The sequence below is a fragment of the Mus caroli genome, chromosome 16 (assembly GCF_900094665.2).
Source record: "Mus caroli chromosome 16, CAROLI_EIJ_v1.1, whole genome shotgun sequence".
Classification (NCBI taxonomy): Eukaryota; Metazoa; Chordata; class Mammalia; order Rodentia; family Muridae; genus Mus; species Mus caroli.
In genome coordinates, this window is record NC_034585.1 from 32814507 (window position 1) to 32842071 (window position 27565).

At 44.4% G+C, this 27565-nt stretch overlaps 2 protein-coding genes across 2 annotated transcripts in view; one reads left to right on the forward strand and one right to left on the reverse strand.

Moving 5' to 3' along the window:
- Slc49a4 (solute carrier family 49 member 4) overlaps positions 1–2521 on the reverse strand; it is a 77931-nt gene extending 75410 nt beyond the window's left edge. The window contains exon 1 of the mRNA XM_021184805.2: positions 1853–2521. Coding sequence (XP_021040464.1) covers positions 1853–2195 — 343 coding nt within the window. The 5' untranslated portion in view covers positions 2196–2521. The remainder of the gene's footprint in view (positions 1–1852) is intronic.
- Positions 2522–3336: 815 nt separating this feature from the next.
- The window catches only part of Hspbap1 (HSPB1 associated protein 1), a 57326-nt gene continuing 33097 nt past the window's right edge, over positions 3337–27565 (forward strand). The window contains exons 1-2 of the mRNA XM_021185006.1: positions 3337–3495; positions 18440–18625. Coding sequence (XP_021040665.1) covers positions 3432–3495; positions 18440–18625 — 250 coding nt within the window. The 5' untranslated portion in view covers positions 3337–3431. The remainder of the gene's footprint in view (positions 3496–18439; positions 18626–27565) is intronic.

The following is a 27565-nucleotide window of genomic DNA, read 5'->3' on the forward strand; positions in this document are numbered from 1 at the left end:
AAAAAAAAAAAAAAAAAAAAAAAAACCTTACACACTAAGCCTACAGCGCTCTTACCTGATATTCATGCAGTCTATCTGCCTCAGGTTTTGTTGTTATTTTGTTTTGTTTTGTTTTTTGAAGCTTCATATCTTAAGTTTCATGACTTTTACACCCATTATCATGGTTGTCACCCAACTCTAATATCATCCCAGTGTGCCAAATGACCTCCTTAAAAAAAAAAAAAAATGAGCGTGCCAGGCAGTTGTGTCGCACACCTTTAATCTCAGCACTTGGGAGGCAGAGGCAGGCAGATTTCTGAGTTTGAGGCCAGCCTGGTCTACAGATCGAGTTTCAGGACAGTCAGGGCTACAAAGAGAAACCCTGTCTCCAAAAACCAAAAACCAAACAAAACAACAATAACAAAAGAGTGCACAGGACTGAGTGCTAGTGTAGAACATACCAAAGTACCTTTCATTTTCTTTTGGATCCTACTCTTCAGTGCTTAGAACTCTCTAGCCTCCCTTTCTGAGCATCTGTACTCAAGTTGATCATGGAAGTATTCAGTCATCAGTTTTGTTGTCTCTTCCACATGGGTTCCTGTACCATCAGGAAGAGAGGGAGCCTCACAGCTGGATTCTGTTCTTGCCACAGCAGTAGTTAGAGGACTGTGTTGCACCAGATGATCACAGCTCCATATCAACCCATGTTCCACTCTTACTTTGCTGGTGATGTTTGTGTTCACCCAGATTCCTATGTTGAAATCCTACTCCCAGCTAAGTGACTGAACTAAGCGGTGGCAGACTGGGGATGCAACAGATTTTTGAGGGCAAGGGCTGGACAAGTTACTGCCCTTATATGAGAGACCCCAGAGAGATCCCTGGCCACTTCCCTTATGACATTACCAAGAAATGAGCATTGTATGAACGATGCTCACCAGATAAGCATTCTGCTTGGCCCTTCATCTTGGACTTCCCGGTTTCCAGAGGGGTTATAAATAAATGTCCTTGTTTTAAGATTATGGCTGTTTGTCAATAGGCCTGTAGACTAAGCCAATGTCCCCAAACTACCCAAAGAATCTATTGTATCAAAACTCGTAAAAGGCTGAACAGAAACAAAGCAGTTTCCGACCATTATCCAACCTCATACCTAAGAAGTCTAAATCGTGCCCAGCGGCCTCCTGGGGGTTTATTTATCCTCTGGAGGGATAATTCAACATCTTGACTCTTTCCACTCTGGCCTTTTCTTCATCTCACAGAATCACACTGGCAATTGGCAAAGTGAGATGCCTGGAGTCCCTAACTGAAAGAGAGTCTTCCTGCATCTGCGATCTTTATCTGAGAGTAATAAATCGCAACTGGAAAGTCACCTAGGCGGAAGCTCTGGGTTTACCTGGGGTTCTACCTTCCAGAAACCCAAGCGTCAGACCCGAGTTTCCCAACAGTCATCCAGGGCTGGAGTCACCACGCCAGCTCATTACCCTCTTACATCTGGTCATCACCGGTCTCTTCTGATCTTTCACCCTCAGCACCCCAAATCTCTTTGAAATTTAAGCATGAGTCACTTTTGTCAGTTGTCAAAGACATTCATAGCAAGTGCAGTGGATCGCTCTGATGTCCACAGTATACAAAGCTTTCTACATCTGATGATTGTGGCATAAAGGGCGTAACACAAAACATCGATACTTGGAAAGCATCCTCCGTATTTGTCGCTTTGGGGACAGAGGGTTCCCGAGTAAGGAATGGGATGCCAGCTACACTGGGTCACCTCACACAACCCCTAGACCAAGCCCAGGGAGACACAGGCAGGCCCGGATCCTGGCAGGCGCCAACTCCCAGAGAAGGGACACGCCCGCAGGCGCCCCGGACCCCTTACCTCTCTTGTCCAGCAGCCACATGAACGCGAAGCAGGGCAGGAAGCCTATGGGCCCCCAGAGGACCAAGAGCGCGATGTCCCATCCGGAGAAGCCATAGGCCTGGCGCGCCGAGTTCTGGATGGGGCCCCAGGTGTTCCAGACCAGGCCCTGGGCGAACGCGAGGAGCGAGAAGAGCAGCAGCACCAGCCAGCGGCGCCCGTACACCCTCCCGGGGTTCGGGCCCGCCGCGGGCAGCACGGCCGTCGCCTCCCGGCCCCTGCGCGCAGCCCCCGGCGCAGGCCCGAGCCCCGGCCCCAGCAGCGGCTGCCGCTCCTCCTCCTCGCTGCTCCAACCCGAGCCCATGGCGACGCTGCCCGCCGGCCCTGCCCGACGCGTCCCGGTGGCCGCAGACCAGCCGGGAGCTGACTGGGCGGGTGGAGCGGGAGTCGGAGCCGGAGCTGCTCTAGTCCTGGGCCTCCCGGGCGCGTCTGCTGCGCCTGCGCCGCCCGAGCCCGAGGGGAGGAGGCGAGGCGGGGTCCACCCTGCTCGCCGGGAACCCAGGAATGCCCCGGGGAGAAGCTCGGGACCTTACGAGTGGAAAGGGTGGAAGATCGCGGCAGGCTGGGAGGCTGGAGCGAAGGAGGCTGAGTCAGTCACTCGCGGGTTGCTTGGAGGAAGTGCCCAGGTTTACATCACGTGCCTAATAAACAACTCGCTGACCTCGGGTCACTTATCCCAATGCTGGGTTCTATATTAGGCTTACTTTTGTTTTTATTGGGGTTCTAACTGCAGAAATTATAGAGGGCAGGATACTGAAGTTTAGTAAGGTCTCAGGGTATTGTATCATGAAAACCATTTGGTTTTGTGTCTTACGCATCCAGTGACATTATAAACTAACCAATTTTCCTTCATACATATAGTTTTTCTACCCATTTTGTTTGTCATGCAAACGGGTAAATAATATGGATTGTGTTAAAGTTGGAAGACAGTGACCTAGATCTCTCTCTTGGTATGATGTTAGCCAGACTAAATAAACGGCAAAAGCTGGAGGTTGTGTATCTCTTGACCAGATAGACATTCGTTTGTTCAAATGCACAAATCCAGAACCCTGACAGCTGCCTGTGTCCTTGAAAACTAATCATCTGCTGGCATATCTGGCTCAGCACATGAGTCACAGGGAACGCCTTCAAGGGACACTGCCTGAGAGGTTCGTATTCCCAGGCAGTCACGAAAACCAGCTGGGATGACACTGGTGCCAAGGGAACCAACAAGGTGGAAGAGCAGGCACGCCAGCCCGGGGTCCCCTAAATCGCGAGTCCGACTGAGGGAAAGCGGAGGCGAAGATGGAGGATCCGACTAGAGAAGGAAGAGAAACAGCAGAGACGCTAAGGGTGGAAGAAAGGAGCCACAGCCCAGCCCACGTGCTCGGCGCCTTTCAGCTTCCAGAAAGCAAAACAAACCGGCGCGACCACGCCCAGCGCCGTCACGTGACCGCGGCAGCGCCGGTTCCGGCAGAGGCGGAGGATCCTTCCTGTGTGGAAGCCGCGGATCCCGGTGATCTCTCTCACCTGGCGCTCTCTCCATCCTCGGCGCGATACCATGGCAGCAGGCTGCGAGGGCATCGCGCCCCCGACCCTGGGCGAGAGAACTGTGGGGGAGGAAGGTAGGTGCGAGCCAGGGACGCCGAAGTGCCTCCGAGCGGTGCGGATGCGCGCGGCTCCATCCCATGTCTCGCCCGCGGTGTGTTAGGCCTGGCAGAAAGTGACTTTTTAGAGCATGTGGCTTCTTAAGGTCGTGCCGATCAGTCTTCTGATCTATCGGGACAAGTACCACAGTGGAGTAAGAAGTTCCTCTGAGGACTCCAGGATCGCTGGCCTCTGAGGGAATTTTGTGGTGATTCTCATGTCTCTGCCTTTCATCTTCCATGATAAAGTGCTGGGATTCCAGGTGTATGCGACCATAACTTTTTATGGAGGTCTTTGGGGAGTTCTCCAGACTTGTGCACCAGGGATTTTTACTCGACAGTCCATCTCCCCTGTCCCAAATCACTCTCTCATTTTTTTAAAAAACCAATTTATCTTCCTGATAATGTATCCTATTTTATGCCTCTCTTATCCACCATTCAACAGCAAAAGTGACACTTCTTCACGTAAGATTCTTTAATAATTTGTATTGGACTTAGAACCTACACTAAAATCCAAGCTCCAAAAACCATGACCTACACAAAAATTTAATTTGGGGTCTGTTGTGTTTTATAAAAATAAGGAGAATATGTTTGGTGGATGTGTAGTCAGGTGTTGGGGAAGGGGGTGCCTCCGCGGGCCCATGCTGAGGTATCCCTTCCCCTTGAGGGACCAGCCACACAAAGGTGTAGTTTAGAATAAAGTTTCTTCAGGGTATGGGAGGGGAGTTGAGGGAGTAGAGACAGAAAGGCAGAGAGAGAGAAGTGGAGTAGAGGCCGGCCATGAGCACGTGGAGGGGGGAGGGGAATGGAGAAAGGTTAAGGAGCAAGGTCAAGAGAGCAAGAGAAAGAGGAGGGGCAATCAGCCCCTTTTACCATGAGTCAGATACCTGGCAGTTGCCAGGTAACTGTGGGGCGGAGCCTGGAGAAAATGCCCACTGGGTCTGTTGATGTCTCTAAGCATCTCTTCTATTTGTACATTCTTAAACGTTTTTAATTAGCCGTAAAATTACGTACGTTCTTTACATACGTAAAATTCGTACGTTCTTGACTGGTCGATTCCCTTTCCATCATACTTGTACCCATCTTGCAGGTTCCAAATATCTCTAACCTTGCATATTCTACTAGATGGTAAGCGCTTTGTGGAAATAACCTGTAGTGGTTTGAATAAAAACGACCCCATAGGCTCATCTACTTAAATGTTTGGTCCCCAGTTGGTGGAACTCTGGGAAGGATTAGAAAATGGCCTTGCTGGAGGTGTGTCACTAGGGGTAGGCTTTGAGGTTTCAAAAGCCTGTGCCATTCTCAGCGCTCTCCACTGCCTGCTTGTGGACCAAAATGTAAGTTTTCATCTATTGCTACAACTTCATGCTTGCCTGACTACTGCTATGCTCCCTGCAGTGATGGATCATGGATGCTAACTGTCTTAGAGTTATCATTTCTGTGAAGAGACACCATGACCAAGGTAACTTTAATAAAAGAAAACATTTGGGACTGGCTTACAGTTTCAAAGGTTCAGACCATTATCATCATGGTAGGAAGTATGGCAGCCTTTAAGCAGGCATGGTGCTGGAGGAGCTGAGAGTTCTACAACTTGATCCGGAAGAGAGTCAGGAAGAGACTCTCTTCCACACTGGGCAGGACTTTGAACCCTAGAAGATTTCAAAGCCTGCCTACACAGTGACACACTTCCTCCAACAAGGCCGTATCAGGTAAACTCTTGCTTCATAAGTTGCCTTGGTAATGGCATCCTTACAAAACTAAGACCGAAGTTGGTACTAGGGAAGGGTATTTCTGTGACAGACCTGACCACACTAGTTTTGGGGGAATGTAGAAGACTTTGGGACTTTGTGTGTCTAATCGTGGTGTTAGGAAAGTAATAAGACATTTCATTTACCAGTGTGTGTCCAGTAGCACATAACAGTATCAGGTATGTGATAAGTATGCTGAGTGAATGAATAAGGGGTCCCAGCCAGGTAAGGTATTGCTTACTTGTACCCCATAACATAAGAGAGTGGATGAGGAACTCAAGGTCGTTTTTGGCTACATAGCAAGTTTGAGGCCAGCCTGGACACAAACCCCCTCTCAAAGAAAATGAAAAAGGAGCCAGTGAGATAGTGGGTAAAGTGCTTACCCTGCGTGGCTGGCAACCTGAGTTTGAACACCCAACCCATAGTGGGTTGACCTAAGGCTGCCTCTATTCTGATACTAAGTGCTGGCTAAATGGAGTCAGCACATAGACCCAGATGCCTGCAGCCAATAGCTGGGGAGAAGAGAGGTAGGCGGGGCTTAGGTGTCCTAGGCTAGAGACCATGAGGAGGAGCAGGAAGGGAGGGAGATACCAAGGGTTTGCTGAGTCATAAAACAGCCATGTGGACTGGCCAATTGGAGCTAGTAGCAGCCCAGATGAAACATAGTAGTATTGCGGTTATGGATAGAAAGTGGATTCTAACAGCGTGGAAGGTAGGCAGTTGCTCAGACAGTGTGGTAGGTGATGCATATGAAAAATATAAAGGCGGGCTGGAGAGATGGCTCAGTGGTTAAGAGCACTGATTGTTCTTCCAAAGGTTCAATTCCCAACAACCACATGGTTACTCACAACCATCTGTAATGAGATCTGATGTCCTCTTCTGGTGTGTCTGAAGACAGCTCTGGTGTACTCATAAATAAAATAAATCTTTTTAAAAATATGTGAAGGCTGTGTGTGTGTCTTTTATTTGGGAACATAAATGGTCAAAGGCGGGTAGGAACCCCTGTGCTGGGATTTTTTTAAAATATTTTTTACGACACCCATGTAAAAAAAGGTTAGAAGAGTCTTGATACTATGTTGATACTGACCTCACAGCTCACATGTGTTCTAATAATTTTTAAATTTAAAATTAAAAACACTGTCCCAGGCCTAGGGGTGAGTAAGAGGAGGAGGAGAGCGTAGTCCAGGGAGTGGGAGAGTCGGCGTGAGGAGTGCTGAGAGAGGGGTACCCAGGTTTGATTGTGGGGGTGATAGGATCAGATATAAGTTTAGGACGATCACTCTGGATGAAGATGCAGGATAGATTAGAGGGCGTTGACAATCCCCCTGGGCCTCAGTTTCCATTTTTATGTAATGCACAATTATTGTGAAATTTAAGAATACATGTAGCCAACCTAGCCTTAGTGTCTGGCAGGAATTAGATATCTAAGAATGATGGTCATTTTCTATTGCTAGCAGCCAGTGCTGGGACTTGGGAGTGTCGGCCAGCAGTGTAGTGGTTGTCTTGTTTATTGAAGGCCTTAGGTCCAATTCCCAACACCACAAACGGGGAAAGAAAGTGCTGGCTCCCATTACTGACTGATGTGAGGAAAAAGCTGGGAGGTGTTTCTTTTCCAGCCTGAAAAACAAGGTATAAATGCAGGGTTTTGAGTATAATGGGACCTGTTTGATTAAGCCCATTTGCACTTGACTCAGGGTCCTATAGTGCTGGACACTCTACAGAAACCAGAAGTTAGCCTTGGACTGTGACTCTGAGTTTGTTGTCTCATGCCAATGAAGATTAAAGAGACAAACTTTTCAGGGGGTGCAAAGTAGAAGCAAGCTTTATTTAAAAAAAAAATACAGAAAAATGAGAAATTGGAGAACAGCGAGAATGGGAGGGGTTTTGTAGAGAGGAAAGCTGTTGAGTCCCCTTGTCTAGGGGTTTTTATAGGGTCATGGCATAGTTGGACAAAGGAATCTCTATTGAGATTTGGGTTCTGAGACTATCGTGGGCTGAGCCAGTGGAAAGCCTACACGAGTGCATGCCTTCCTGGCCTACCCAGAGAGACGATCATGCACTGTCCACTCGGGTGATTGAAGCCCCTTCTGTCGCCTTTGCTTTTGGCTTTGTTAGTGACCAGCCTTGACTGCCAGCTGTTACTATCTTCTGATATTGTAGGTGTGTTAAATGCTGTTAATTCTGTATTCTAAGCTCTCTCTGTTCTCATAGGTACCAAGAAATAGTTGCATTTGTTCTTAGCTAACCCCCTGTTTATGGAATGGTCTGGGGTCCCTTTGCTGAAACAGTTGGGGCTTCTTGTTAGAAGACAACCTCACTTAATTAGTCTGTTACAATTAGCTGCACTAGAAGCAAGAATATAAGAAAGGACCAGCACACCATAGTTTGACTGTCCCATAGCCAGGCCCTCTTTGTCTTCCTCAACCCTTTAGACCCTTAGACCATGCCACATTAACCTTTAGTGTTTCCTTTAACCCAAGCCTTTGCTCTCCCTGCAGCATACGTAGAGGCTCGTCTCTCTTGCCGCTTCCTTACAGAGCATTAGAGATATTAAGGCTGTTAGGAGCAGGGTTGGGTTTCATCTGAATAGATGGCATTTAAGTGTGACAATGGTATGTTACAGAACATATCAAACATACAGCTGAGCAAAGGGGTATTTATTTTGTAGCGTTTACATCCCATCAAGTCCATTCTTTTAAAATGCATAGAGCAGTGGTTTTTAGAATGTCCCCAAAGCTGTCCAGCCATTTGAATACCATTGCCAGTTACTCCCTGTCTCCCTTTTGCTCTAGCTCTGGGGAACCTGTCATCCCCATCTCTGTAGATCTGCCTATTCTGGACATTGCCTTTAAATGGAGTCATCCAGTATGTGTGGTGTCTAATGTCACTCCCTTAACAGGTTTAAGGTGTCATACACGCTGGTGCATGCATGCATGTCGACCTACCACATTTTGTTTATCCACTCATCAACTAGTAGATATTGGAATTATTTCTACTTCTAACTAATGTTACTGACCAACAGTACACCTATGAGCATTTGTGTGTGTGTGTGTGTGCATGTTTGTATGTATGTGAACATGCTTTTAGGTTTCATAGATGTATATATCTAAAAGTAGAATTGCTTTGAGAAAAATCATTGGTTCTTAATTTAAAGTTAGAAGTGGAAGAAAAAAAAAACAAAACATGGAAATGTGGACCTGCTTCACGGAGTAAAGCCTGTACACACATTTCTGCAGGTAGCCTTCAATTTCATATTAAAGAACCTTCGAATTCTCTCTTTAGACCTTTTAAACTGTCACCTTCTCCAGAACCATTAATTGCGGATGGCACACACTTATTATACAGTACGAAAAATCCTTCTGTAAGAGACAGCTTTGTCTTCAGTTAGACAAGGCAAGAGGGAACAAAAGGGTTTTTTTTACAAATGCACATATTACAAGGGTGCAAGGAGAAAAGCAAAGGTGTTTAGTATGAAGATGGATGCGGTGGGAGCCCTAGAAAGTTTATTCTTTTAGAAAACTTAACCACTATTTTTGTTATCAGGAAACATGTTATAGACATTATAAACATAGAGTGTACAGTGCATCAGAAGACAACCTTACCTTAAAATCTTACCCCAAAACCGCTTTGAATGTTACCACCTTGGAAGAAAGGATGTAGGTTTGTTTTGATGGGAGAGGTTATAGTAGAAGATACACTCACAAGGCCGGATGAAGTTAGTTGTGATACTATTCATTTACACACCCAGGGCTTTGGGAACCACCTGAGCCAGCTAGTTTATGTCAGCTTGGCACAGCTACAGACACCTGAAAGGAGGGGACCTGGACTGAGAAAATGCCTTCTGAAGATCCTACTGTAAGGCATTTTCTTAATCAGTGATTGAGGAGGGAGGGCAGCCCATTGTGGGTGATACCATCCCTCAGCTGGTGGTCCTGAGTTCTACAAGAAAGCAGGCTGAGCAATACCTGGGGAACAAGACAGTAAATACGCCCCCATGACCTGTGCATCAGCTCCTGCCTCCAGGTTCCTGCCCTGTTTGAGTTCCTGTCCTGACTTCCTTCAGTGATCAACTGTGATGTGGAAGTGTAAGCCAAATTAAACCCTTTACTTTTCAACACGCTATTTATTGGTCATGGGGTTTCATCTCAGCAGTAGTAACCCCAGCTAAGATATACTGCAGATCAGACTGATCGTGCTTCTTGGAGTCATTTCTTGAAGTTTAGTACAGTTTGGACATGGGGGTAAGTGGAAGAGATGTTGAAGTGGAAGTGAGAAGACCAAAGCCCCCAAAGTCTGCAGAGTAGAGGGCTGGGAACTGCAGAGACTCATTTTTGGGAGTGGAGGTGGTGACGGATGCAAGAGAGAAGGAGGAAACTGTCCGAGAAAGCAGAGTGAAAGCATAAATGTTGACGTGGCTGGGAGGGGAGTCATGGGGTTTAGGCTTCTCAGAAAAAAAATGAGGATGTGGAGAAGGTCTAGGGGTACTGAGAGTAACATTTAGAAGGGTTACTCGAAGGTTGGGGATACTTAGAACACAGCTGACTGGGTGAGGTGGCCCAGTGCAGCAGAGGCCACTGAGGTAGCAAGAAACTGGAACTGATCCTTGTTTCTGGTTATGCTCGATAGAGCGATAATCAGATGGTTTCTAAACCTGACTGCTTTCAACACCTCCTGCAGGCATCAGAGTGGCCTCTGCCTCTCAGCTGCTACAATAGTGCAGTTAGAAGCACGGGAGCCTTCTGGGGTCTGACTATTGACCGTCTTTAATTTAAAATAAAAAGCAAGGCAAATAACTAGTTTACTTTTAGTTGTAGGAAATGTACTCAGAGGCATCTGGAGGCAGATCAAAATATTTTGGGGGAGATTTTGAAGATACTATGAAGCATTTGGAAAGAGCATTAGTATTTGAGATTCCATTCTTTCTAGTGTGTCAGTCTGATTTAAAATGCAGATTTGCGCCTGGTGTGGTGGCACAAGCCTTAAAACCCAGCACTTGGGAGGCAGAGGCAGGTGGATTTCTGAGTTCCAGATCAGCCTGGTCTACAAAGTGAGTTCCTGGACAGCAGGGCAACACAGAGAAACCCTGTCTCAAAAAACAAAAGAAAAAAAAAAGCAGATTTACACCGGGCAGTGGTGGCACACGCCTTTAATCCCAGACAGAGGCAGGCAGATTTCTGAGTTCAAGGACAGCCAGGACTACACAGAGAAACCCTGTTTGAAAAATACAAAAACAAAAAGCAGATTTACTTTGCCTGATTAAAACCAGTATTTTTATTTTATTTTTAATTTTGCACACTCCATATTCCATTCCCTGCCCCCCCCCCATCCACTCTGCATCTGTTTCTCATCCCACAGCTCCTCCCCACCCCGCCCCGCCCCGTCTCCACGTGGATGCCCCCACACCCCTACCCTACCTGACCTCTAAACTCCCTGGGGCCTCCAGTCTCTTGAGGAAAACCAGTATTATTTTTTAATTTTTGAGTTTGAGTTTTTTAGGCTCATGTATGTGTGTGCAACGTATACATATGCTTGTTCACATCTGTGTGGGCATACAAGTGTGTGCATGCTGGCATGTAGGTGTAAGTCTGAGATGCTGGCTTCCCTCCATGAATCTCTATGTATTGAGGCAGTCTCTCGTTGAACCCAGAGCTTGCTGTACGAGCTAGTCGGTTTAGCCTGTTAACTAGGATTCCCTGTCTCTGTAGCTCTGGGCTGGGATACCTTATGTGGCTTCTAGGGATCTGAACTCTGGTCCTCACACTTGTCTGGCAAGCACTTAACCTGCCGAGCCATCTCCCTAGCGTTTATGTGCCAGTTTTTTGGTTTTGTTTGTTTGTTTGGTTGGTTGGTTTTTCGAGACAGGGTTTCTCTGTATAGCCCTGGCTGTCCTGGAAATCACTTTGTAGACCAGGTTGGCCTGGAACTCAGAAATCCTCCTGCCTCTGCCTCCCGAGTGCTGGGATTAAAGGCGTACGCCACCACGCCCGGTTTATGTGCCAGTTTTTGAGACAGCGACAAAGTGTCTGGGTCAGCTGGGGAAAAGTTCTAAGTTCCATTGGAGGAATCTAAAAGGCTTGCGTCTGAATCCTCTATTCGCCCCAAGCTTGGCAGTGACGTGGTTAAGTTGTAACTGCCTCAACATTAAAATGTGGTGTTTCTTCAGTAGCAAAAGATCACTAAATCCTTGAAATTCCCAAGATCTTTGTTGTTGTCCTGGCTGACTTGGAACTTCACTGGTGGACTGGAATTTACAGAGATCTGCTTGCGTTTGGCTCCTGAGTGCCGGGATTAAAGGCGTACACCTTCATACCTAGCTACCTGTTGAACATTTTACTCAAGCATTATATTACCTTTTCAGGAGAACTTTCTTAGTTTGTATTGACATTTCAAAGTAATACAGCATTTTGTTTGCCCAAGGACTCAGAGGTCTCCTAGTCATTCCATGTTAGCCCCCTGAGTGCTGGGATTACAAGCGAGTGTCTACAGTGCACAGCCCTAACTCGCCGTTTTGTTAGGTGTAATTCTATCAGGTTTTTAGACCTGGCTTAAATGACACTAGCGTTTTGTCCTGATAACTCTTGTTCTGATGGCTTTTAAGTTTCACACGTGTGTAATACCTGTCAGATGGAAGAGGCTTCTGTACATGTATGTAGTTCAGAACCCCCCCCCCCCCCATGCCAGGGTTTTGTTGTTGTCGCCTTGCTTTGTTTTGTTTAAATCCTGTTGTGTTGCTCTGGGGATTTCTATATTGAAACTTTTATGACAGCTTGCTTCTGCACGAGTTTTATTTATAATTTTTTCATTTGTATTTTCTAATGTGAGAGACAAATTTTTAATTTAAAGGAACTTGGTTATATTTTATCAGTATTTGGAGAGTCTTCTGAAAATCTAGTAAAATGTTCTTTATTCTCATCTTATTCTTTTTGTTTTTTTCGAGACAGGGTTTCTCTGTGTAGCCCTGGCTGTCCTGGAACTCACTCTGTAGACCAGGCTGGCCTCGAACTCAGAAATCTGCCTGCCTCTGCCTCCCAAGTGCTGGGATTAAATGCATGCGCCACCACACCTGGCCCCCCATCTTATTCTTAATTTTAGCTACAAATCCAAATCAGATACTAATCACTAAAGCCAGATCACTAGGAAATTCAGAGAAACTGGGTTTCAAAGTAACTTATGTTTTGCATGAAGGCTTGTTTTTTGTTTTTGTTTTTTTAAGATTACTGAAAATGGCAGGTCACTCTTTTATGTTCCAACTGTTCCTAAAGAATTAATAATAGTAACCAGACTGCAACATATAGACTAGACATGCTGGCTTTATTTCTTTTCTTTGTTGTTGTTTTAATGGCTGTGCTGTGTTTGAAGGGAGAATAGATGATTGTGTAACATCTGGATCAGTAATCTGCCGTTTCTTCCCAGCAGTTTCTAAGCCATCTAATTAGAAGTCCCTGCTTGCAAGTTTGGACCTAAATACATTTAATCTTTAAAGGCTGCTGAGGGTACTTCAGAATCTTTATAGCTCTTTGCACGTATTCCTGGCATGTAATGACTGGGTGTAGCCCCAGGCTATTTAATTAATAGGACTTGGTCTTACATCCTTCTCTTAAGGAAATCTTGAGACTTAAACTTGCTAGTTTAATGGCCCAGTTCATTGTTGATTAAACTACCAGAAGCCAAATGAGTTTTATCTCACAACCGATTGTTTATTTCACTGTGGGCCGGAAATTCTGTGATATATGTAGTTTTCTATTATAGTAACCATCTGATTGCTTTTCTTCTTCTTTTTTATGGTTTTCAAGACAGGGTTTCTCTGTGTAGCCTTGGCTGTCCTGGAACTCACTCTGTAGACCAGGCTAGCCTCGAACTCAGAAATCCACCTTTCTCTGCCTGGTTTTTTGTTTTTGTTTTTCTTTTTTCTTTTTTTTTTTTTTTTCCACACAATTAGTAGCACTTTTCATTTACTTGGCAAAAGTTTGTTCCATGTACCAGTCACTAGACCAGCTGCTTTCTCAGCAAAGTTTGGTTTGAGTGGAGTTTCTTTACATCATCTCTGGGGTGTCCAAGATTTTTGTGAGGGGGCATTCAAAACTGTGATTTGTTGGCTCTGGTCTGAGAGAAGGAGCGTAAGTCAGTCCCTACCCTGGAAGCGCCAATACATCTGATTGCCTTTGCCTGTCAACAGTCTAGAAGCGGGATGGTCAAAGGTTGAATGCTTTGCCACACTAGAACTGAGAAATGGTAAGTCCAATCAGAGTAGCCAGGATTTATCAGGTCCAAGCCACAGAGCACTACAAAGGGAGAGGAAGGATGCCCCTCGGTGTCCTCCAGTTATGAACTATTAATAACAATGGAGTCTTGACTATAAAGGCTTATTGTCATAAAAATAGAAGTTTGCTGAAGTAACACGAAGGTGATTATCTTGCACTCTTTAGCAAACCTAAATCACAGGAATGGAAAGCAAAAAGGGTCATTCTCTCTCCCTCTCACTGCCACCTTTCTCCCTCTGTCCCTCCTTTGGTCCCTCTCTCCCTCCCTCCCTCCCTCAGTCCCTCCCTCCTGTCTCTCAAGTTTTCAGCCGAGGTTCAGGCAGGTCCCACAGTTTTCATTCTCTGGATTGTTCTGTGTAAAGTACGACAGGCTTGCAGTCAGGCCTGACTAGCTTATTTGCCATTGGCTAGTTCATTTACATCTGAGTTTCCTTAGTATCCTCTGACAGGGAAAATAAAATACCTTCCCTGCATTTTATGGGCTTCTTAGAAGAGCGGACACTGTACATGTGTGGTATTGTGTTGATGGTGTTTAGAGTCACCCTCTGTATCTTCCCAGCAACACAAAGGGCTGCACATGACTTCTCTTTATGGCGGAGACCTCCATCAGCCTTTGGGCCGCACCTTCCAGCCCACATCTGTGATTGAAATGGCCTTTGCTATTGTTAGTGTTGCTCCAACTCTGCCTTCTCTGCCTTCCTCATTGACACCTTCTATTGTTGAGAACACCACCTTCCTCACTTGGCTTTGTAATGACTGAGTGAGTCAGTTCAACCCCACTCTCCCGAATCAGCTCACGTTTCTGTGTTTTTCTACGTTTTTATTTTTAGTATATGCAATATGTCATGTGGTTAATTTGGTAAATATTTTGTGGATTTAGTTAATTTGTGTGTGTTTGTATGCTATTATATATATGCTTATAGATTAAGTATATGATTTGTTAGAGTGATTTCTATAGTATAACTTATTGAGTTACTGAGATATGGATGTTTCTTTGAGGCTTTGGCTTCATTTCCCCAATTATTTCCCAAGCACAGTTGTAATTTACATGTATGAGCATAGAGTATACGTTTATTGTGTCTTTATTGTTGTTGCTGCTTGAGAACGGTCTCACTGTGCAACCTTGGACAGCCTGGAACTCGGAGATCCACCCACATGCCTCCTGAGTGATTGGGCCTCCCTTTCTGAATGCTGAGCACTGATCCCAGGGTCTGCCACATGCACGACAAACGGTTGGCCCTTACAGACACCTAGCTCTCTTATCTGTTTTTTATTGTGAGGATGAAAACGTGCCACTTTGACATAGTGATTATTTGGGGTTAAAGGCATTTGAAAAACAGCAGGTATAAGAAAAGTCTTTGACTTTTCTTTCTCTTTCTAAAATCAGGAAGTCAGACTCCCCCTGGAAAGGTGTCTTCCTGTACCAAGGGAAGGAAAGGAAAAGGAAGGCGTGCTTCCAACCAGAGACTTCGGTCAACGCCAAGGAAGCTGGCCAAGCAATGCTTTTGTCCCTCTTGTGTTCAGTGACTTCTCGAGCCATACTCCTTTATCTAGTCATGCTTCACAGCTCACTTCCGACCTGCCTGCTATAAGCATTGCACTCTTAAGTCCTGTGGATCTTCATTTTTCCTCAGGGCTCCTAGGCACACGCAAAAGTTACTATATAAAATCTGAGTGCACTCAGGTTAACTTACCTTGTGTCATTTCTAACCAGAGACCTATAGGGTGAAAGAGAAATTTCACATTTTTGACAGTCTACCAAAACTTTAAAAGCATATTATTATTGTTGTTGTTGTTGTTGTTGTTAAGGTGGTTGTGTGGGGGTGTATATACACAAATGTGTAGAGACCAAAGGAGGATGTGTCTTGCTTGCTGTTTCTTTGCTTTGGTACTTTAAGACAAATAAGTGAGACAGCTCACTGATTCTGGACCTAGGCTACCACACATGTGCACAAATGGCCAAACCTAGCTTTTTACCTGGGTGCTGGGATGTGTGCTCAGGCCCTCATGCTGATTAAGCAGGCACTCTTACTCCCTGAGCCGTCTCTCCAGCACTTTAAAAATAGACCCTTTTTAAAGCATGTGACTCATCCATGCTCACACAGGGACTCCAGGCACTCTGATTTGACGCATTAAAGTCCTTGTACTAAACACTCATAGGGAAGCCAGGATTAAGACTTTTTGTCACAAGCAGCTGCGTGAGGGACCTTTTGCTCTAGTCAGAGAAAATCATAAGTAGGCAAGGAGCTGAATGCAGTACCCCCTTAGTCTTGGCCGGCCTAGATTCTAGAGGCTGTGGGCCGAGCTTTTGAATGTAGCGTCATGTCGATCTAGGCTCTGAAATCCTCAGAGCCTACTGATCTGCGCTTCCAAAGCCCGAGATTTGTGCTGTAGACCTTGAGAAGTAGGGGCTCACAGCTCCTGGGCAACTCACTAGAACACTGCAGCCTCCTTTAAGCTGCAGGCTGAGTTGAGGGCTTATGGCATTGGGGGGCTTGAAGACTTACAACCTCAGAGCCACTCTCTAGTCACCTGGCCTCAGCTGTGACTGGATGCCTTAGAGCTAAACCCCATGTTTCATCTGCTCATAGTGTTGACCGCTCGTGTCACTGGTCACCAAAATACCATTTAGAAGAGACTTTGACTGAGACCTGATGTTGCAGCTGGAAAGGAACTATCTTTATTCAGGAGGGACACTTTTCAGACTGACCTGCAAGACTGAAACTAGCCTGCTGAAGTTTGTACAAGATGGGGCTGGGGAGATAGCTCAGTGGTTAAAGGGTTTCCTGTGCAGGCATAAAAATGGGAGTTCACATGTTCAGAACACGTGTGTGTAAAGTTATCAACAAAAAGAAATGAAAACAAAACAGAAATAGCCAACTGAAGAAAGACAGAAATGTATTTCTGGTCCCACCCAGCTTGCCCACCATTCCTCCAAACACCCGCATGGATCTCATCCCGTGCAAAGGTCAAGAAGGTTCTTAGGTGCACCTGCTGAGGGCTGTGAGCCTGTTCACATCACCAAGGGCTTAGAGACAGATTTCAGGGTGTGGGCACAGTTTGCTTTTTCTTTAAAAATGAGCCTTACAAGAGGATCTCTGTGACCTTAGTCCAGGACTGAGGACTATGTAGAGAGACCCTGTCTTAAAAAAAAAAAAAAAGAAAAAAAAAAAAAAGAAAAAGAAAAGGAATACCGAGAGCCTTACATTGGGACAGACACACATTACCCAAGTTCTGTGAGCCCTTCCTAAGTCCTCTTTTTATTAACCTGGAAGGTTGGGTGACAAAGGAATTGAGATTCTTCATGAAAAATTTTGAGAATCATAGGTAGATGTCTGAGTATCAGAGTCAATGTGGAAAGCTTTCTAACTTCCCATACTAGTATGTCTTTCACTAGAAATTCCCCTGCTAGAACAGTAGCTCTTTGGTAGAATGATTATCCACATGTAAAAGGCCCTGGGAAGGAGCAAGACAGAGAGATGAAAGGAGAGAGGGAAAGAGATAGACCTAGGAAGGTAGATAGGGAGGGAGGGAGGGAGAGAGAGAGACAGAGAGGATGATAAGTAGATAGTGTGCTGGCTAGTCTATGTCAACTTGACACACATACTAAGCTTATCTGATAGAAGGAAACCTAAATTGAGAAACATACCTCCCTAAGATCCAGCTCAGCTGTAAGCCATTTCTTAATTAGTGATTGATGGAAGAGGGCCCAGCCCATTGTGTGTGGTGCCATCCCTTGACTGGTGGTCCCGGGTTATATAAGGAAGCAGGCTAAGTAAGCCATAATGAGCAAGCCAGTAAGCAGCATCCTTCCATTGCCCAGTTTGAGTTCCTGTCCTGACTTCCTTCAGTGATGGACAGTGCTGTAAAAGTGTAAGCCAAATTAACCCAGCAATAGTAACCCTAACTAAGATAGACAGATTGCCAGAATAACTGGCTGGCTGACTGACTGGCAGACAGACAGATGGAGAGGGAAGATAGAATAAATGAAGCAGTAGTACACTGTTCTTTCCAAAGTTAAATTTCTTTAATTTTGAGATAAAGTCTCACATAGCCCAGGCTGGCTTCAAATACTCTATGTACCCAAGAATGGCCTTGAACTTGCTTCTTCTTCTAGAGTGCTAGGATTATAATCGTGCTACCATATGTTTGGGGGTGGGGGATAAATAGAATGAAATGTGAATCAGGCACTGTTGTAGTTGGGCTATATCTACCACTCAGACTCTGAAATCTGAGCACTCAGAACATCATAGTTTGGCATCTCCTAACTGTTCACAAGTGCATTGAAACCAAGGGTGAGCATGGATCTCTGTTTTATCGCTTTTATAGACTCTTGATATGTAACTCAGACTAGCCTGGAGCTTAATGTGCGGCCCAGGCTGGCCAGCTCCCAAATGCTGGGATTACAGTCCCAGTTGTGTCTTTTATTTTTGAAACGAGTAAAAATCAATGTCTACCTTCTTGATTGACTACATAAGTGTTATGTTCCAAAAATTTCACTATTTTAAATTATAGGAGTTAGAAAGTTTTTTTAAATTAAAACTTTATTATTAGCATTAAAAAGTATAAATATTTACCAGCCTTAAATTTTAATATGAAAAAAAATCACTTGAATTATGTTAGCAGGTGTGGCGCCTCCCACCTGCAACCCAAGTATTTACAAGGCTGAGGCAGGGGATCTCCATGAGTTCCAAGCCAGCCTGAAGTACACCATAAATTCCAGGCCAACCTGAACTGTGTGGCATGAGGCCCTGTCTCAAAAAAAAAAAAAAATTCAGGCCTTTGAGGCCAAATATTTATCTAAGATTTGCCAGAACAGCAACAGCATCAGCCATTCTCTCGGCATTCTATAGGACATAATGACACACTTATCTGTCCATTGTTGTCTGATGCTCTGTGCTTCTCTTTCCCCAGGTGAACCTGTCAAACCTTTTACGCCAGAGAAAGCGAAAGAGATTATAATGTCTTTACAGCAGCCTGCAATCTTCTGTAACATGGTTTTCGATTGGCCATCAAGACACTGGACTGCGAAACACCTTTCTAAGGTCTTGGAGGGCAAGCAGATACGGTTCCGAATGGGCCTGAGAGGCACAGGCACAGGTAATTGCCATGGCAACCCCTCCTCCATAGCATCCCATGATCAGCAGTGCTCACCCCATCTCGAAGCAGTCCTTTATGTGTAATCCTCTTTGACCACTTACTGTACAGATAGGAAACTTTACAAGAAAGTGTGGGGAAATAGTTTGACCCCATACAAGGGTTTTTTTTCCCCCTTGTTCAAACAATGGGTTTAAACACCTTACCCAAAATGCAAATCTGCTAACTCACGTATTCAACACGTTGCTAGACATTGTTATGGCTGATTGAGCATGGTAGACAATATATATGTTAATGAGCTACTGCTTGTGCCCCTTTCCACTGAGGAACAGCAGGACCATAACACTGCAGAACTTCAGTGTGACACTCCTAAGAGTGCCACGTGGTGGTCCCTTCACTTGTGATTCATCAGGCGCACAGGCCTACATGTCTGGCCCCAGGCTATTTATGACACTTAGTCTTGCTTATAATCTTATCTTTTACTTTATGGTCTTCCTGGCCTTTATTGTACTGCATAGGTATGAAACACATGTATGTGTTTCTGTGCAAGCGAGGCAACAGTGAACTGTGTCCCCACCTGTGAAAACAAACAAACCCACTCGGCCTCCTAGTGTTGCCTGGGCTGATCTCCATTTCCTGCTGCCATCACTTATAGCTGGGGCACAGGCTGCGCTGGGCTTGTTTTTATTTTATTTTTTGTTGCTTTTGCTTTCTTAGTATTATTAGATGATTTTATTTATTTTTTTCATTTTTTAGTTTTTCGAGACAGGGTTTCTCTGTGTAGCCCTGGTTGTCCTGGAACTCACTCTGTAGACCAGGCTGGCCTCGAACTCAGAAATCTGCCTGCCTCTGCCTCCCAAGTGCTGGTATTTAAAGGCGTGCGCCACCATGCCAGGCTAGATGATTTTTAAAAGGCTTTGTTTGCCTTACTTTCCCAGAACACTTTGACATTTTTGCCCTGTTAAGTGATTATCATTATCTCTAAAATATTGTCATTATTAAAGAGGGATAAGGTATGCTTCTAATCTAAAGCCGTGCATCGCTGTGCTCTGCTCTCTCTCTGCCTGGCATTTCTGAATGAGTAACCTGCTCCTGGAGAAACTCCGTGCATTGCAGAACAGTAATGTGCAGACCTAGTAATAGCCTCAAGGAGCTCCGACCTTTCCCATTTTCCCTTTCAGCAGCTCCAAGCTCCTTTCTCTCTCTTGACCTTGTAGGATACAGCCTGCAGTTGGCTTTCCGTGTCTAGAGCCGTTTTGGACTCTGGAGACAGGCAGGGCAGAATTACTGTAGCTTGGCGTCTCGTTCTAATTGCAGACTTGATTGTTTAGGTATTGTTAAATGAAATGCTTAAAACCAGGTTATATGTTTTCCTTTTTGAGTTTGTGAAACAAATCTGCCACTGAAGTGTCTATTACTGACTTGAAGAGAAATACAAATTGTGGAGTCTTCACACCCTGCTTAGACTGCAGACACCCGAGCACTGCTGGTGACTAGTGTTCGTTTGTGGAGAGTCACTTACCTGAAGTCTCCTGCTTAGTCTGCTTCCCGCCTCCCTAAGGGCGGTAGGGCTGTTTGCGCAGAAGAGTCACGGTAGTTTGACTTTTGCAAGTTAATACTTAAGTCTAAATGGAGTTTTTACAAAAAAGCCTCTCTGCAGTCCGGAGAAACCACTCTGAGGTTTTAGTAAGGGTAGCATATTTAACAATTGAAAGAAAATTCTCACAGCATAGAATGTAGCATTTAGCCATTTGGAAGTATCTAATCAAAACAGTGGTTAACGTTTTCACAGGCTGTACAGCTCACTTTCTAATTTCAGAATGTGTCATTCTCCCATAAGGAAGGCCAGTGCCTCGGCAACACCAGCCTCCTTCCGTCTGTCTAAGTCTATCCATTCTGGATGTCATATTGGAGTCACAGGAGAGCCAGCCCCTGCATCTGGTTTCTTTCACATTGCCTGTTTTCAAGGCTTATCCAGAGAGGAGTATAAATTGAACATGTCTAATCTGAAATGCCTTTGAGAGTTTTAAGCACCAGTACGATGCTACCACTAGAAAACTTCATATCTGATCTCATAAGGCAGAATGTATAACCTTTAAGCCTAAAATTGTATAATAAGACCGTCTTTTGCCGATTTTGCTCAAAGGAAGATATGAAGTAGAAATGAATTTCATAGTAGCCTCCGGTTCTGTCCATAAAATTACTTCTTCTATATATGCAAGTATTCCAAAATCCAGAAAAATACGAAATTTTAAAAGCATACCACTTCTGGTCCCAGGCATTTCAGATAAGGGTTTCTCTGCTGGTGTGTATCAGAGCTTCGTTCATCTTTATTACTAAGTAATAGTCTGTATGTATGAATATGTGTGTCCTGATTGCTCATCAGTAGATGGCAATGCAGGGGTTTCTCTGCATTTTGTTACTATTAGGCTATTGCTCCCATGGACATTTGTGAAGTGGGAAGTTATTTATGTCAGATGATGGTTTGCTGGGGCACACAGGTGAAAGGATGTCTTGTTACGCAAACACACGAAAGACTGTTTCCCTGAAGCAGACACAGGTCACAGGGGGGTTTGATATAGCAGACATGTGAAAGGACGTTTGATGAAGGAGTATAACTATGACCCCACAGACAGTGGGAGACGAGCACTGAGCTTTGGTGTGGTTTGTTCCACCTCACTGTTCTTCAATAAAGACACGCATGTATTGGTTCGCTTTACATAGCATTGTCGAGCTCAACTTGTGGTAATGCTGCCATTGAGAGAAACTCACTCCTGTGGCAGGTTGCTGCTTCTGCAGCCTTGCCTCAGGCTGGTTGGTGAGCCTGGCGGTTTCTTCAGGCTTGAACTACAACTTCCTGCGGTCTGCCTGCCTAGAGGACTGGTCTGCAGCTGCTGAGTCCTATTTGGTGTTTGCTATGGGGACTGAACTGCTGCCCAAGAAGATCAAGCATGCTCCCCAAAAGTATTGTTAAACAGGTCCACTTCTCCCATATCCTAATAACTTCTCTCTTCCACTACGTCTGCTGGGTGGAGGGCTAGAAGAGAGGTTGAACCCTTGTTAAAAGTAGGTTGCAAGAAATGGCTACCCATTTCAGTGCGGATTTGGAGGAGAGCTGTTTTCCTTCCTCAGGAATATGTAGAGCTAGCAGGAGACACACACTGCCATGCTTCCTAACCTGCATGGAACTGCATTCCGTGCCCACCTCCTTGCCAACACTTCCCCGCCTCTTGCCTCCCCCTCTTTCCTCAGTTGTAGCCATGATGGTGTGTGTGAGGAAATACTCCATTGTGGTTCTGATTGGCCTTGTTCTGTGACTTAAGGAGATCTGGTGTCTTTTTGTAGTTGTGCTAGCCAGTAGCAATGTGTGTTTATATTTTTTGCTCCATTTTATTTCTAATGGAGGCTTTAATAGTTGATTTGAAAAAGCTCTTTATATATCCTAGAGATTAAAATTGCATGTGTCCACACATGCACATACACACACACTGTAATTTTTGAAAAAATCATGAGCATAGGATTGTGCTTTAAAGAGCTGTTCAAATTTTGACTTGCTGTGTGATCTTAGGTGGGCCAATTAACTTTTCTGTATGTTAGAAATATTTTTGAAACTAAATGATTTTATCATGTATAGTATTGCATTCCTTTACTCCCAACATTTAGAAGGTAGATTTCTGAGTTTAAGGCCAGCCTGGTCTATAGAGTGAGTTCTAAGCCAGCTAGTGCTACAAATCATGTGCACAAAGCATTTAGAATAGTGCCGACATAGGAAGTATTATCACTTAACATACAAATCATTTACATACACACACACACACACATATATGATTTTTTTTGAGACAGGTGTCACTGTGTAGCTATGGCTGTCCTAGAGTTCACTCTGTAGAACACACTGGCCTTGAACTCACAGAGATCTGCCTGCTTCTGCCTTTTGAATTCTGTAGTTAAAGTTGTATACCACTGTGTCTGGCAAATGTATAGCACTGGTTAGCCTTGAACTTTCATTGATTGATTAATTGATTGATTTCCATATGGGTATTTTGCCTTTGTGTATGTCTTTGCTACGTGTGTGTCTGATGCCCATGGGAGCCAGAAGGGAACAGCATCAGATCCCCTTGTGAGCTGCCATTTGAATGCTGGGAATCATACCCAGGTCGTCTGGAAGGACAGAGTGCTCGTAACCACAGAGCATCTGTTTGTAGTTAACAGGTTGTGTTTAAAAATTAAAGTTGTATTGACTTTCACAGGCCACTTTATTTTTCTCTCAGCATATTTGGAGGAACATCCTATGACATTAAACGTGAGTTTTAAATGGCTCCTTAGTGGCGATATCATACTTTCTTTAAGATGTTCCTGTTTGCTGTGTTCAGATGGGTTGAGGCTGTGGGTAGATGCTTTCCACTCGAGTGTTCAGTCGGCACTGCATGGGGTGGGGCTTCAAACATATAAGCTTGCCCAAGTGTTACCTATTATTATCTTTCTAGAGTAGATTCCTAGAAGGAGGTCGTCAGGTCCAATGGTGTTTGAATTATCAGCAGCACTCACCAGAGACCTGAGTCACTCTGGGGTCTTGTGACAACCACCTGCTGCTCTGTCTCCTAGGCCGTGTCACCCTTCTGGGTCACTTCACTCAACACGTCAGTCAGAGTTACAACACTTATCCCAGGCCATTCCTGATTGACATCTCCTCCCTCTAAGGTCTTCCTGCTGTAAGGACAAGGGCCTCATCTCATCCTGGGTTCAGCATCTGGTCACGGTCTTACATCCGTAAAGTGACAAAGTGAAAGGCTTTTGACGCACAGGCAGTAGGGAGTAGATTTGCAGATGGTCTCTACGTGTCTGTGTCTTTCAAAACCACACACAAGTTTCTCTTTTAGAAAATCTGGTAGGTAAAAGGATGCTGAATGTAAGTTTGTATTTAATAGTAATTTCCGCTTTTTCCTGATATTTGTCCTTTGTTTCAGAGCTTTGGGGGTTTGCTTTTGTTTTATTTACTTTTTTGGTTTGTTTTGTTGTTATTGCTTTTTTTTTTTTTTTTTTTTTTTTTTTTNTTTGGGGGTTTGCTTTTGTTTTATTTACTTTTTTTTTTTGTTTTTTTTTTTTTTTTTTTTTTTTTTTTTTTTTTTTTTTTTTTTTTGAAACAGGGTTTCTCTCTGTAGCCCTTGCTGTCCTGGAACCAGGCTGGCCTTGAACTCACAGAGATCTGTCTACCTCTGCACCCTGAATGCTAGGACTAAAGATGTGTACCACCACTGCCCTGTGTGTTTTATTTACTTTTCAAGACAATTCTTTATAAGATGAATGTTTCCCCATTTATTGTTTGCATCTATTTGACTAGACACGCTTTTTTATAATCAAATCAGCTAGTGCTCTACAAACATTTATTCTCATTTGTTTCATTTTAGACATTTCTCCTCTTAAAATAGACCACGCTGATACTTTGGTGGCATTTGCTGTAGTTTTTCAGCACAGTTGGCAAGTATAGCTCCAGCCTCAGTTACACGACGGCCATCTTAAACTGCGCTGGCTTTGGCAGCGTCCTTTAGTGTGTCCCCGTGTGTCCTTGTGGCTTCTCCCATCAGTTTTGAGGGTTGTGCCTTTAGGGCTAGTGAAATGATTTTGAAAGCACCATCTTAGCACTGATACACATTTGAGTGTTTGAAACTATAGCTCAGACAGCCCAGCTACTCACTTCCTGTGTGCTTGGGGCTGTTGTTGCTTGACCTGTCCATCAGGTCCAGTTATTCGAGGATCTCGAGGGGACCTTCTCCTAAGAACCAAATGGCATCAAGGTTCCAATGTATTAGCCAGGCCCAAGGTTTAAATGCACAAGCAAAAGGGGAAGTGCCTTTCAGCAGGAGGGGTGGGGCAATAGAATTGCACAAGCAAAAGGGGAAGTACAGGTACTTATCAGCGGGAGGGGTGGGGCAATAGAATTGCACATTCTTTAGGCAGTTACTTGGGGAAGCAGGAACTTGGCGGTATCAGGGTGTGGTCAGGACATCTGGCGCTGACTTAGGGCTGGAACATCCTGTGGTTGTTCTCAGAACAACCCGCTTTTGACCCCCTTTTCTTCTGGGTGGGGGGGGAGGCCCAATTCAGAGATCAGGACAATTGTGTTGTCTTAATGGCTCCCAACAGTTGCTGTTATTGCTGCTGCTGCTGCTGTGCTGTTGCTGTTGCTATTGTTTTTGTTGTTGCTGTTGTTGTTTGCCTCCCACCATGGTGTCTCACTCTAAAGCTCACTGCACCACTGTATAGCCCTCCCAAGCTTGCCTTAAATTGGAGGTAATCCTCCTGCCTCAGCCTCCACAGGGATTACAGACATGCTGATATAAGTTATATATATTTTTTGTAGCATATGATATTTCTGAATATGTATACATTACATATCAATCAGAATATTGACCATTTCTTTATAATTGAAGTATCAAAATATTTCTTTTGAAATACGTGGTTACATTGTTTTTCTGTTGTGTGTTAGGACACCAGACCATCTCCTATCTCACTGCAACGTAATTCCCACAACTACTCTTTGCCAGTCAGTCCATCCCGCCTCCTCGCCCCAGCTTCTGCCAACCACTCGTCCGCTCTGATCTTCTGTTACTCTTCCTCAGTATCTTTGGATTTTATTCATCTAAAAGGCCTTTATAGTTACACAGAGCGCTCACTTTAAAGAGACCCTTCTGGCATGAGCCAGAGGATCTCTGTGAATTCAGCCAGCCTGGTTTACATAGTGAGTTCCAGGACATCCAGAGCTACACAGAAAGACCCTGTCTCAAAAAAATAAAAGGCTAGGTAGTGGTGGTGCACATCTTTAATCCCACTACTCGAGAGGCCGAGGCAGGAGGATCTCTGTGAGTTTAAGGTAGGTAGGACGGTCGATAAGAAGGGTGTGTGTGTGTGTGCACGTGCGTGTGCATGCATGCTCGTCTGTCTGTCTGGGTACTGCCTGCACGTGAGCATGCTTCTCTGTGAGCCGTATGTACATGTGGAGACCAGAACAGAATGCTGAGTCCTGCCACTCTACCTCATGCATGGATGTAGGTCTTCCTACTGAACAGGAAGTTCCCAGGATCTGCCCATCTCTGCCTCCTAGGGATCAGGGTGTGGGCGTGTGCAGCCAGGCATGGCGTTGTGTGGTCTTAGAGATCTTAGCTCGGGTCCTTGTGTGTGCAGGGTAAGCGCCGTTACCTTCTGGATGATCCTGGACTCTCCTTGGCTGAGATTTTAGATGAAAATCCATTAACTCCTACAAATTAAGTTTGGAAAGAAGTTTACATTATTGAAAACTATCTCTCTCTATGCAAAAGCGTTATCTTACTGAGTCTGTCAGTAAAAAAGATTTGTAGTTATCTTTCATTACTGCTAGTATAAAGAAAATACTTTTGCCATATGTATTCAGTATACATAATGGGTCAAACAGGGTCTTGCTCCATAGCCTCATGTGTTATTAATTTGTAGATAGATAAAAGCCATTTACTTATTCTCTGTGTCCACTCTTGTGGTGTAGGTGGTTGTTGGTTGGTTGCTAGCTCGGCTGCTCCGGTAAGTCTTATAGAAAGTCAGGTACATACATTTGTAAACAGAAAAAAATTTGTTTCTTTTGTATTGAGTATATTTCTCTTTTTAAAGATTTATTTATTTATTTTATGTATGTGAGTACACTGTAGCTGTATAGATGGTTGTGAGCCTTCATGTAGTTGTTGGGAATTGAATTTTTAGGACCTTTGCTCACTCCGACCAGCCCCCTTGCTCAGGCCCAAAGATTTATTTATTATTATATCTAAGTACACTGTAGCTGACTTTAGACGCATCAGAAGAGGGCATCAGATCTCATTAAAGGTGGTTGTGAGCCACCATGTGGTTGTTGGGATTTGAACTCGGGACCTTTGGAAGAGTAGTCAGTGTTCTTACCCTCTGAGCCATCTCACCAGCCCAAGTATATTTCTTATATCTGTCTTGTATAGAATTTTTGGGCGGATGCTTGAAATAGTCATTAATAACTGACCTTTAAAAGTAATTGGCATTATTTTAACTAATACACAGAAAACATAATAAAAGATTTTTAAGATTTATTTCTTTATGTATGTGAATATTCTATAGCTGTCTTCAGACACACCAGAAGAGGGCATCAGATCCCACTACAGATGATTGTGAGCCACCATGTGGTTGCTGGGAATTGAACTCGGGACCTCTTGAAGAGCAGTCAGTGCTCTTAACCACTGAGCCATCTCTCCAGCCCCAGAAACCATAAAAGTTTTGCATGTTAATGGAGTACCATGTTCAATATATTTAGACAATGCCAATGTTAAAGTTAGTTGAGCATATTTATCTCTGAAATTTATTTCAGTTCTTTGTGGCGAAACCTTCAGAATTCTTTCTCTTAGCCTTTTAAAATATTTAATACAATATGATGACCTATAGTTACAGCCTGGTTTTACAACTTTTTAAAAAGCTAGACATGGTACTATATGCCTTTACTCCCAGTATTTGGGAGGCAGAGGTAGCCAGATCTCTTAAGTTTGAGGCCAGCCTGTTCTACACAGTGAGACTCTGCCTCCAAAAACAAAAGCATAATGCCACCCTGAGTCTACTTTAGGACACAGGTAGTGAGTAGTAACACGTAGGTTGTTAGACCCATTTTCATCGAATCCGTTTGCCAGCGTGAATGCTCAGTGACAGCTCTCTGCCCCAGCAGGCAGCTATGTGCAGCTATGTGCGTCTGCGTCCCTGTCCTGCTTCAGGTTTAAAAGCAAGCTCACTGTGTGTACTTCAATGTGAAATCTTGGGCTAGTGTTGCTGCTTCTGGCCCAATACTTGGCAGTTAGTGGTTGAAAGACAGAGCTACCCTGCCTGCTTCATCACTAAATAAAAGAACGGAGTGACAGAGTTAGGAAGCAGTAATCCCACTGCATAAGCGAAGCAGGAAGCCATTGAACC